The sequence below is a fragment of the Taeniopygia guttata genome, chromosome 1 (genome assembly GCF_048771995.1).
Source record: "Taeniopygia guttata chromosome 1, bTaeGut7.mat, whole genome shotgun sequence".
Classification (NCBI taxonomy): Eukaryota; Metazoa; Chordata; class Aves; order Passeriformes; family Estrildidae; genus Taeniopygia; species Taeniopygia guttata.
The window spans coordinates 77,272,585-77,285,719 of record NC_133024.1 but is presented as its reverse complement, the minus strand read 5'-3'; the positions used below and the strand labels follow the sequence as shown (position 1 = coordinate 77,285,719).

Below are 13,135 nucleotides of genomic sequence, written 5' to 3'. Positions count from 1 at the left end.
TTCCCAAAACACTCATGGGTGCTCAGAGCAACAACCCACTCCAGCTCATCTACTGCCAGCCAGCCATACCTCACATGGACAAAAAAGGGCATGACAGCAGCTGCTTTCCCACAGGTTACTTTCAGCACAGCTATTATTTTAAAATAACTTACAATAAACAAACTACTCCTGGTGGTCAATGTTTACTTAAAGATGGGAAGAAAGAGTTAAAGTCTAATTATGAAAATTACTAAACATGCCCATTCTACATGTAATTTGAAGAGAGCATCAACTAGGTTAATGGAAAACTAGCCAAGATACATCTTGTATCTTAAGTATCTAAGTTCTTAACTTAGAGTAAAGGTCTTCTAATAAAGGATTATAATGGAACTCATAAAAATCAGACTGGAAAACAAAGAATCTCTTATTTTACTCTTAAAACTCAACATTTATACTTGAAGAAAAATGCACATACAAAATGGGCCAGTACTTCATGCAGTCACCAGAGAGAACACAGCTCAGATTCATTACTTATCACCAGCGTAGATCACAACAACTGTAGTAGCAATTGCACAGGTTACAAAGAAATACAATGGATTGTGCTTGAACATTAATATTACACACATCTCTATTGAAATGTTTTTATTTCTTAAGTTTCCCAAGTTTAAAACACTTCTAGTATGGATTCCTACTGTTAACAGCAGCACATATTTTTACATATTTCCAGATCTGTGTTGGCTACACATTGCTCTAATTTCTCAGATTGTCACAGCTCTTTTTCTACAGCTATTCATCTTCTATAAGCAACAGTAAGATATATGAAGCTAATTAATTTTCAAATTATCCTCCTAGCAAATTTACCATGGGTATTTGTATTAAAAAGTTAATTTAAATGATTAAAGAAATTACATATACATTAATTTTTGTCTTTGCTTCTCTTGTTGCGCTTCTACCCGTCATGTGCCCACCATCCTTGCTTGGCTTTAACAGTTCTCATTTGAGACCTTGGATTTGTAGAAATATTTTTTAATGGATACTTAAAAAATTATACTCAAGTTCAAGTCATCAGTTTTTTTTAAGCATAAGGGATTTGATCCAGTGCAAACTACATCATTAAAAGGGCTTGCAGCTTCTTTGGTGAGCTTTTAATCACTACTCACAAGTAACTATTCTTGAACTGAAGTTCAATGCCATCATATATTTCTTTATCTATAATTAAGAAGGCTAACGTGTGGTTGTGTTAGATACATGGAAGGAGATGAGCAAGACTTTTCATACAGCAGGAAAAAAGGCTAGGAATTTTATGTGTGCCAATCATTAGTTTCTATTACGAAGTGTCACAGTAACTGTTGTTGTGTCTTCTGGTGACCAGAACAAAAGCAGATCTTCAAGAATCTGTAATAAAATACTGCTGTTTGATTTATGTTTTTATTGTTCCCAGTTATATGCCAGGGGAGGCAGCCTTCTCACAATATGGTATTGGGACTCTAACATCTTGCTTCCTTGCCTTCTTTCTCCATTCCCAGTCTGCACATCTCCTGAAGTTCACCAGTTTTCTTCATGAGCTAAGTCAACCCTGGAACTTACAAAAAACCACCCCAACAAAAGCAGCAACAGTAAAAAAAAAAAAAAAAAGCAAGTTTCATGGTCGTTTAGAGATCTGGATCTACTCAGAAAAATGACTGAACAGTCCCAAAAACATCAGAGAGACAAGACAGAAGATTCTGTATTCAATTGTCAGGGAAGGAAGAGAGACCAGCTACAGCAGCACCAAGCCTTCAAGAGCAGGTGAGCAGAGTACCCTGGAATCTCTGCTGGATGAAAGCCAGCTGAGTTACCCAAAGATTAGCTAAGTACCCCCTAGCAAAAACAACAAAGGAACTTTTCAGCTCGAAGCACGGCAAGCCCGCTGCCACTCAAGGTGGTTAACACCTGTTCCTGTAGTCTCAGTCAGGAGCCAGGAACAAGCAGGATGCATTAATCCCACATGTAGGACTGTATCACACACAGGGTTGTCAATTACATCACAATATCAAGTAGTTCTGGTGCAAAGAATAGTCATCCCCACACTCACACACTGAGTCCTGAGGTAAGAAAAATCTGTTCTGCTCCTTAATGAGACTAGAATTTGGCAAGGTGCCAGTCATGTCCAGTGACTGCCAATCTGGCAGTGCTGCCTCCAAAGTGAGATGAGGATTCTGCCACATTGGATTAATGATGAATGGGGGAAAAGGAATCTCCACAGGATTCATAAAGGACCCATGAATGATGAACTATAAATACTGTCTTTTTTAATAAGAAAGATGTTCTGCCTGGTGAATGCCAGCTGAGGTGAGAGACCTATATGGAAGAACTGAGTCTGACCACACAGGTCAAGAAAGCATCTACAGCAGATTAGCTAAGAGAGAAGACAAGCTTTTAAAACCTGATTCTTGTGAAAGGAAACCAATCTATTTGTTTTCTCACATTTTTCTAGAAACGATTGGTAAACATTTTTGAGTAGTTTGAGATGCTGTAAATAAATAATCACATTTGTGTTTATATTAACCTAGTGTATGAGTTAACAATTTTAAAATGATGCCCATTAACTGTGTGCAATGAGTATTAAGACCAGGGTACTGAAATACTCTGATAAAATGCCAGATCCTCCAGAGAAGCCTATAGAGAAACCATAGGGTGCCAAAAGGCAAGTCTAAAGGTGATACACCAACTTCATGAAGAAGCAACAGTTCTGAGTGAAAACTTATCCAACTATAGTTAACAGTAGAAGTAATGAAGCATGATAGCATAGCAGAATTGAACTGATGCTTATATTACATATTTCATATGACCTATATATGGTTTTCTTGACTTTGGGTCTATTTCATTTACTACTTTATCACTAGGAGCATGTATTTTGCCTTCTTGAAAATAAAAAGTTGACTATTTCAACTTTATGCATTATTTAAAAACTAATTGTGTGGATGCACAGATATATTTGAAGAAAAAATAAAGACTCAGGAGCATGTCAGCCTAAAAATATAAAGAAGCAATAATCAAAACAACACCACTTAAGAAAAAAAACATTTCCAAATGGAACAAACCTTTAAAACCATCAGGATAGACTTCAGGAAGGAATTTAGTGCTGATGTCTCCTTGAACAAAGCGTGGGTGGACAATCACTTCTCGCAGTAAAGAAATATTGTGAGCCACACCTGAAAACAAAAAAAACCAAATCAATACAAAATCAGGTAATATTAATCACAGATTTCAGGTAATATTAATCACAAATGCAGATTTACCACTTTTATTTCACTCCTGGCCCAAAACCCTTTTAAACACTTTAACTATAAAGTAAACAATCTAAATTGTTACCTCATCAAGCCTAATTCAAACTACTAGTTAAGGACAGCAAGCACAACCAAGACACCTTTAGTTCAGTTCTAGAAGATGTAAGCAAGACCAGAGCCATCTCCTTGGAAATAACAAATTTGTCATGACAGTAAATATTAGCTCAATCCCACTGAACCCTGAATGGAAAATACGCACCATGTTACACCCCAATCACAGTAATGAAATACAGTAAAAACTTCTACCACTTAATGTATCATTTTACACCACTTTTATCATTTGTAATGCGTAAGAGACTCCTGTGTAACTCACAAAACAAAGAAATGTATTGCTTCCTCCACATGTACTTTTATCCAACCTTGCCTGGTCAATTCTTTTGTTGAATACCCTGGTTCCCCTTTAGCATCACTCTGTGACTCTGTTAGGCATATAGCCCACAAAAATGATTTGCTTTATTTTAAAATTACTTATCATAGAAGCTTTAGAGACACCTTTATCCTTTAATTCTTTTGAATATTATGCAACTTCATATTTTCTGCATTTTTTCATCTATTTCTTATTCTATTTCTCAGCTTGTCTCCTCCATCTCCTAAATGATTCTGTTTTTAATTTAATAACTTCTGTGTAACTAAGTTAGTGACTTAATGCTAAACTGCACTTTGCTGAAGTACTTGCAGTTTAGCACTGAATATGATGGTTACTAAAAGTCATTTCCTTGAAATATTAAATACAAGAAAATCCTTAGAGAAGGTGGGAGAGAAAAAGTGGTGCAAAAACAATCCTTGAGAAAAAAAATTGTCTAGATAATTTACAGTATTTTCTTACTGCAAACAATTTTCAAAAAAGGTACACTCTCTTTTGAGAGTGGCATACAGATCATCTCTGGAAAGTTTAAGATTACAGGTCAGAAAACCACCATCTTGAGCTCCATTCTCTTCTCAATTTTAGAAAGAGATCAAACAAACTCTGATGAGCCAGAAGAGTTCCATCTTAATATGACTAAATACAATAACACTGGCTCATAAGCATTAACATTTCTTAAGAAAAGCTGAACAGACATGCAGTTCAGGAGCATTACAGGTGTTGATTTATTCCATGTGTGAATAAATGAGGAGCTCCTATAGGAAAGAGTTTATCCAACCTCAGCTGTGCACATTCTCACCCCTCTGGAAGTACAAAGGAATCACATTTTTTCATCATTGTCAGAGGAACAGCTAACTCCAAATCACATTGCATTTGCCATATCACATTAACTTTGGCTCTAACTGCACAGCATTAAGTATAAAATGTGGAACACTTCACAAAACAGCAAAAATTTTTACAGCAAAAAATTTGGCCATGCATCCACATCTCTTGCAAAGTACAAAATTCTGTACTTCACATATGCTTACTTACAAGTTATTATGATTGTGATGATACAATCACAATTAGAGATGACATGATTCAATTATTTGCACATTTTTCTAATAGCTCTAGCTTAAAATAATATTGAAAAATAATTAATTGAAAACGCAGGTATTTCAGCTGTAAATTAGGTTATTTGGATTTTTTTCTCTTGTTGAGATCTCACCAAAGCACAGACACTAGCATTACAGAGCATGCAAATTGCTGAGGCTACAGGACAGTCTTTTACACTCCTTTTTCTTTTGTGTTTTTCCAGTTTAGAAGTATGAACAACATCCTTGTTATTTTATATGCAGACCAGTTCAAACACTTTCAAAGCTTTCTTCCCCTACTAGTCTGCTGCTGATGTGAATTTTCAAGCTCTCTGTGTGGCTGTCACTGAAACCACTTTAAACACACCAAGGCAGACTCCACCTCATTGAATCATGAAGTCACAGCTTTAAAGACTCGTTCATGAGCCATTAAATAGTACATGACACAAGCAGTTCAATGATGACATGATAGAAAATTGTCCATTTGATTAAAAGAAGATCCTTGCTTCCTATGACTTAAATAATTGTTCATAGACACTGATTTCATAAACACTGAATGAAAGTCACACTGCATCTCCCCTAAACAAAAGAATTTAAAATCTTACACTAAATGACCTTAACTTGGAAACAAATAATGTCTGTATTTGGCTGCTACAAACTCCCCCCAAAATTTCCAGTCTGAACAGTAAGTATTGAAATATCCCAGAGATTTCATCTATTACAAAATCAAAAGAAGGAGGAGTTCTTCAATGCTACCCAACTTTGAATCCAGGGTTTAAACATGCTACAATGTGTAACCAGATCATCTCACATTTTTCTTTTCTAAACTGCTATAAGATCCCTGGTGAGGTGATGGCTGATGACAGATGACAGAGCTTGGTGTCTCAACTGACTGCTCCGAAAGACCTAAAATCAAAAAATACCATGAGTATTCCTATTTCTAACTCATGTGAATCTGAAAAATATGAGGCTTCTGCAATGTTTTAAGCTCCAAAATTAACTTAATAAGTTTGAAAGAGCAGATAAGCCTAGGTGTTTGAGAAGCAATATAAAATGCATTTTACATACATGACTTAGCCTTTCATGATACTTTAATGGAAGCTTGTTTATTAAACTTCTATCTTTATCAGTCCCCGTGATCATTATGTGAGCAATGACTGCATGGTTGATCTGCTTCTCAAGACTGAGTTGATACTTTTAGTGATGTACCAAATCATATGGCTTTAAAAAAAAAAAATTAACAGTGTAATCCTTCAGAAGTCTACAAGTTTTAGATTTGCAATTGAGTGTGACCTCTGTCAAAGTTCATAAGGTCTCCATCTGTGTGTGAGTAACTACTAGGCTACAGAAATACGGACCCCTAGAGCAGCTTGCTCCTGACTACCTGCTGCTTCCAAAACACTGGCCAGACATTAGCCTCACACTCTCACAGGATCAAACAGAGGCTAACAGGCAGTGCTTATTTCATGCAAAGTTAGACACTAAACTGAAGTATATTGTATTTATATTGCAGTGGTTTTCAGAGAATTTTTCTTTTTCTTGACCAGCTCTGTAGACTGCCAGGAACAAAATCACATTTGTTAGCCTGACAAGCCATGACATTTTCAACAAACAAACAAAATCCTAAACTATATAAATTTATTTCTCCTCCAGAAAACAAAATTTCACTTCAGCTTCATGATTTTTTCATTGTTAAGGCTGATGCAGAACTGTAGTTACAGTTATAGCCTTCTTTCCTCTAAGTCAAAATATAATAAAATACAATAATCACTGGTTTTATACCTCTATTTTTTCATTTAGCTAGGCTTTAGATTTTATACAATATTACACCAGTAGCTTCTTGGGTTTCTATTTTTACACACTATTTTCCAGAATATATTTGTAAAAGAAAGAAGACTAGCATTTAAATTATGGAGAGCTAATGGAATTTTTTTAAACTACATATTCATATGTTTTATATAGAACACAAATTGCTGACATTCCATTAATTTTCCAGTTAAATTGTCATTATTGTTTAATGAATACAGGAACATACTAAATAATCACACTGTTCACCAGAGCTTATTAGCAACCCCCTCATTAAAAAAAAATTAAATTATAATCATAAGAAATTACTCCCCATACTGCCTGGTTTTATCCTGCCTCCTTCCCTTCTTCATTCTCTGCCTTAAAAACTCTGCTGCACCAGACTTTTCATTAACTTCACTACATACTGTAGCCTAACTCCAACCCCAACCTCACAAAAAAACCAAAGACAACAATAAAACGCATTTTATAGAAAACAATATTAACAGGTTTATGAAGAGGCTATCACACCACATTTTGATTCACTAAAAATCAGAACTTGGAATGCCAAGACACAAAATCATAGACAATGTTTTCACTATAAATATTTACTGACACTAAACATATTCAGTGTTGATTAGCCTTTTTACAGTATTAAGCTTCTGTCATCTTGATGCCTGCAAACACAAATCAGCATTTATCCATGTAAACTTAATTGGAGTCCTACATGCCCCTCTGTAGATAAGCAGTTGAATAGACTTAACTTGCTGATAATTTCAAATGGTGCTAAGTGGAACAGAAAGAACTTTATCTGCACACTTACTGACTGCAAAACCAATGTGGAGCACAGGACTAGAGGTTTTTCTTTTTAACAAGCCAGCAAAGCTAAACTATCACCCAACAATTTAAAGGCTGAATAAGAATAAATGTGATGAAGATTAGGAGGTATCTCAGTTATTTCTCTAAAGAAAATATTTTAAAATATTAACTAAGCTCAGCACTGAGCATTATGAAAAATGTCAATTACACTACTGTTCACTTAAAACAAGAATATTATCGGATTTGAACAGACTAGGAAAACACCACTTTTCAACACATGGACTTTCCAACTCCACAATTACCACCCAGCAAGCCTCCATGTTCGTAATTCCAAAAGTTTTCATAATATTCCCTAAAACCTTCAACATTCAACTGCTTAACTGTCTTTCGAAGCTTGTGTTTTGCTACAACTTACTTCAGAGCTGGCTATCCGTGTACAAAGTCCCATCCCAAAAGCAATGTAAAATGGGCTTTTTAGTTTTTAATTTTAATACATAAATATCCACATAAAATCCACATGGGATCAGTACACCACTGACCCTCAGAGCTGAACATGTATTCCAATTTAAAACATTAATTCTTTCAGATACAGAAGTCTGGAGCTTGCTGAACTCACACACCAGGATAAAGGGGGAGAAGAAAGGAGCAAAAAGGAGATAATATACGGTAATATCATACCATAAAATCATAAACTCAAATTTTTCTAACTGCATGTGGTTCTGAACTTCTTAGTAAGAGAAACATTATCTACAGTGTTAACAAACACAACACTTGAATCAGTAGAATAATTGGAAGTAGAAGCTAAGCAGACTTTGTCAAGAAAAGTGAAAGAAAATAAATGGGCATTCTTTCAGCATCCTCTCCGCAGATATCCTTTTACTCTAAAGATAGGGAATGCAACACTAGGACAACTTTATATCTAGAGAAATAACAGCATTAATTTCTTGTTTTTCACTGCCCCAGTTCGTCCTCCTTAATAAAAGGGAGAGAAAAAAACAAACACAAAAGCAAAACACTTATCTGGAAAAAAAAGGTACCTTATTTAATTTCCACTTCTGCACCAATAACATTGCCTTCCTCTTTTACCTGATCAGCCTGTACTTGAATTGCCCTTCCCTCTACCTTCTCCACAGGACACTGGTAATCTGTAACCCTTTCTAAACTAGATCCCACAACATTTCGCTGACAAGCTCCCATGCCCACTACCTCCCTTGTGACTGGCTTAAGAAAAGGAGAGACCAAGAGCAACATCTAAGCCCCAAGCTGATGCTGCTAAGTATTCTGAAATGGTCCCTTCTAGTAATTTTGAACCAAGCTTGTTTCCTTCCCTTCTCCAGTTTTGGTTTCCACATCAATACACTGGGGAATCTGCAAGGGGTGAGAATACAAATACTCTTGAAGAAGTACCCATCTGTTAGTTCTGCTATGCACAAGTTGTACGACCTGTTGAAGCATTTTGTAAAAGCACAGCCAAAAACTAAAACCTAATTTCATTTTTTAAGAGCAGACACTATACACTGTTTTTGCAAGCAAAGAGGTTTTTTACACAAAAGATTGTTTCACTCACAATACCAGTGAGAGCATTTGCAGGGGCCCAGAATAGAGGAGAGTCTAAAACTTATATGTATACTGCCATTGAGAAGTATCTTCTCAACAAAATAATTAAACAATAAAAACAAAATAAAATAAATAAACAAAATAATTCAGTTAAACAAAAGAATTTCAGTAATTCATGATGTTTGGATCTAAATTAAAGTTTACTGTGAAAAGTTTGTACCTGAAATTAATTTATTTGAAATATTTGATAAAATACTATAATGAAGTTGGGTGTTTTTTCTTGTGCTCTAGGATGACCCTACTTGAGCAGAGAGGTTGGACCACATGATCCACTGTGACCCCTTCCAATCTTACTCATTCTGTGATTCTTGGAAAGACAACGCCTTCTCACAACACTAAGTACAGCTCTCCTTTTTTCCCCCCACAATTAGTGTGTTTACAGCTGCAAAAGCTCAAGACAAGTTTCTGCTGCCACTACTCTGGCAGGTCTCCACTCAAGAGTTAACTTCTAGATTTCTCTTCCCCTCAAACATTTAATACATTGCTGTTTTCTATTTTATGTTTGCTCTTTCACCTCATGCTGGAAAATTCCCCCACCCCCAGCTGGTGGGTCCCTTATTCTCTCCTCATTTCTGCTCCTTTTTGCCCTATCTGCTGCTTACTCTTTTCCTCAGAAGCTCCTTCAACTTCTTTCTGCCTAATGGTCTAACACATTCCTCTCTACACACAGCAAGCCGGATCTCAACAGAGAAGGGTTGACTTTATACAAAGACTTAAACTTCATGTTATTGCTTTATTTTTGAATGCTCAGGGAAGTTAAAAAGCAAACAGAGGTCAAAGGAAAGATTACAGGAATCTGCACTCAAGGATATGAGCTGTCTGTCCAATCAGACCTTCTAGTGAATTGATAATGTGTTCTACTTGATGTATAAATATAACTATTTCTTTTATTTAAATGGATAAAAATAATTTTCATACACAAACTTTCCAAAGATTCATACTGGGATTTATACATGCCTTCAAATGAACAGATTATCTAGCACCAGAAATGAAAAAATCATATTAAAGCTTTAGAAAAACCAAGAAAGCAAGCATACCATACCATGTTTACACACACAGGATATACACTGAAAATAATTCTTTCAATACCCTATTTCTGTTGCTCAAATTAAACCCCCCCCCAAAATAAACAAAACAAAAAATTTCTGAAAAAAGTTCCATAAGAGACAGAGATGAACTACTAATAACAGTGCATGCTCAAAGAAAATAAATCATGCCCCTTCCCAATGAGCAACAGTAACTCTCTTGACTGGAATCTTGAACTTTTCACTTGTCACAAATTTTCCACTAATCACTGCACAAAACAAGAAGTGCCTCTTCTTGAGAGAAATCTGAGTTGGACCCTCAACGTTAATCGCCCCTGAATTATACTGCAAGACTCAGAGATAAAAATGTTACCTAATTAGACCCTTTGTCATTCTGGAGTCTCAGCTGAGATTTTGAATTCAGATCAGTTCTCAGTGGAGAAGTGAGTTCCTGTCAAAATAATTTAGACTATAAAGAAGCTCAAGAGATCATTTAATCTAATCTATAACTCAAAGAAATGCTATCCTAGACTTTCATCTGCTCTCATTAACAACAATGGAGATATTACACAGGAAAAAAGATTGAGATTAGATTCCCACGATCACACTGACTATATCTTGACTCAATCTTGAGTTAGTCATACTCTTAGCATCTACCAATGAAAAGACTGCAATATTTCTTCCTTCACTATGTATAAATTGTCATCAGCCCAAACTGTAATAAATTATTAATGCATCAGGCATTTTCAGAGCACGGCATTGTTGCAAATATCCCTATTTGCTTAATTCTCTATTTTTAATAAAGATACTGCTATTACAGCCACTATATGATGCATCCTTGGTAGCTTAAGGTAACACTTACTCAAATTTTGCTGAAGTCTGCTTTCTTTCCAAGCATTAGACTATTTTTAAAATTATTTTAATTCCCTTCATGATCTTGTCAGGGAGATTTAACTGGGAAGAACAGCTGAACCATGACTTCAAGGCCAGGTATTATCCAGTCCAAGAAAACAAGTCAATAAAGACTTGTCCGGGGACTTGTTCCCTGTAAATGGAACAGAGCTAAAAAGGAATGGGGTAACTTGTGAATACCACAAAGCCACAGTAATAGAAACTGAATGTTTTCTCACAGAGCCAGTAGACAAGGAGCAGCAGAATAATCCTTGCCCTTCACACTGCCAACATGCCTCAAGCCAGCCTAGATGAGTCACCTCCTGAAGGGTCACTGTGCTACTTCAGTCCTGGATTCTCTGCCGGGACTGCCACGAATGACTTTGTATAGTGGCATTTGCTCCAAGAAGACATTTGTCTTCTATGAGCTGGATAAAAACCACTGATTTCACACAGGTCAGCAAACAACCATCAAAATAGTAGTGACTAAAATTCCTTCCCAACTTTTGTTTGCTTTGAACTGGTGACACAGAAGTGATTGGGAAGACTTCATCCTCCATTAGCAGTCCCTAAGCTACGCATCAGATGGTCCTTGACCTATTACCAAGCCACCCTACATCCCATTCCCACCCTATGTCAGTGAACAAGCATCTTTGTTTACAGAAACTGCAATCCTTGGTATTTTAAATCTGAAATTCTCCCAGTGCACATCATCACTACAACTGACACTGACTTCAGCGGGTATTGCTTATCTAAAATGCCCTAGAATTCATTACTTACAGGGAAAAACGCAGTGTCTCTAAAACACCATGCAAACATAAATGCTGCTTCCCAGGAAACCAGAGGCACAAGGGGGCTGTGCTGAGAAACAGGGATCTGGAGCATACTATTCAGGAAGACTGGTAATCTCTGTGTAAAATCTCACTATTCAAACATAAAACCAAGTAACCTCAAAACTAGGTAAAAGAATATTCTGTATCTTTTACTACTAACAAAAACTCAAGTTGGAGAAGACTTCATGTGAGGCACTTCACAAAAGATCAAGATAGTTTAATACTTTGTTACATAGAAACCCAACTTTGCAAAGCAAAAATATGCACCATCATTTTAGGGAAAAAAAAAAAAAAAGGAGTCCTGCACAAGTCAATGCAGTTTAGAACATTACAGATTAGACAGTTTCTACTAACTACCCTACCAAGAATCATTCACACTAGGCAAGACACTAATATCCACAAATGTTCCATTTTAAATAAACACTAAAAAGAAACTGCCAGCTGTATAAAACTACACAAAAATCTTGATAGTTAAATGGAAACCACTGGCCACTGCAACTAAAAATGTGTTCTGAAAATTCATCTACTTTTGAAACCTGTACTACATTAAATTTTGTGGTTTGCAGTACATTAGAAAAAAATTACCCCGTAGTTCACTAATTACCTCTAAATGTTTTTAATAGACTAAAAGCTTTCTCAGAAAGAAATACTATGGAGACTTTAGATATGATGAATACATGCATACTAATAAAAAGACTGTAAAAACCTCAAGAATAGAAATTAGTACTCTTCAGGTATAACGTCTCATACACTTCACTAATGTTTATAATCTGTGGAACATCTGTGTAAAACACCTAAGCATAAACAACCAGTTTCCATCCCATATTATAGCACACAATAAAAGACAATGCTCCACACACATTTGTAATATACTCATCAAATAAAATACTCCTAGCATCACTTGCTATCAATACAACAGTGTGAATCCAGAGCCTGTCTCCATTAATAGCACCACCAACAAATCCCACCTCACATCAATCAAACTACAGCAGTATAAATTTCTCTGATATAAATTTATTCAGCTGTTTTACAGCAGGGGTTTACATCAGCACATTGTACTGCAATAGTCTAATGGCTCAAGTTGCACCAATATAAATCTATGTTGGAGTTAGCAGTTAATTTACAATGGCTAATCCTACCATGTGTCTAACTACACTGTGGTAGAGGGATGTTCATTTTCCCCTGGACAGACAAATCTTTTGAGTTTGACAGGACAACTGTACCATTCAGCAGCCCAGCATTAAAGCCAAACCAAGTTTTGCAGAAACTTCACAGAAATTTTTACCTCTCTTATCCTGTGTTGTTGTTCCTATTTTCCATAAGACACAGAGGAAGACCTAAAGATTTCTCCCACACAAAACATGGCTTCCCTCACCAAAACTTAAAAAGATGTAAGTGGTCAAGGCCGATTTACCCCCGC

At 36.0% G+C, this 13,135-nt stretch overlaps 1 protein-coding gene across 5 annotated transcripts in view; it reads right to left on the bottom strand.

The window, feature by feature from the left end:
• PCCA (propionyl-CoA carboxylase subunit alpha) overlaps window positions 1–13,135 on the bottom strand; it is a 268,217-nt gene that overhangs the window by 133,417 nt on the left and 121,665 nt on the right. For all 5 annotated transcript variants that reach the window (XM_072931572.1, XM_030276646.4, XM_072931569.1 and 2 more), the window contains one exon: window positions 3,063–3,173. In XM_072931572.1, the coding sequence (XP_072787673.1) occupies window positions 3,063–3,173 (111 nt within the window). The remainder of the gene's footprint in view (window positions 1–3,062; window positions 3,174–13,135) is intronic.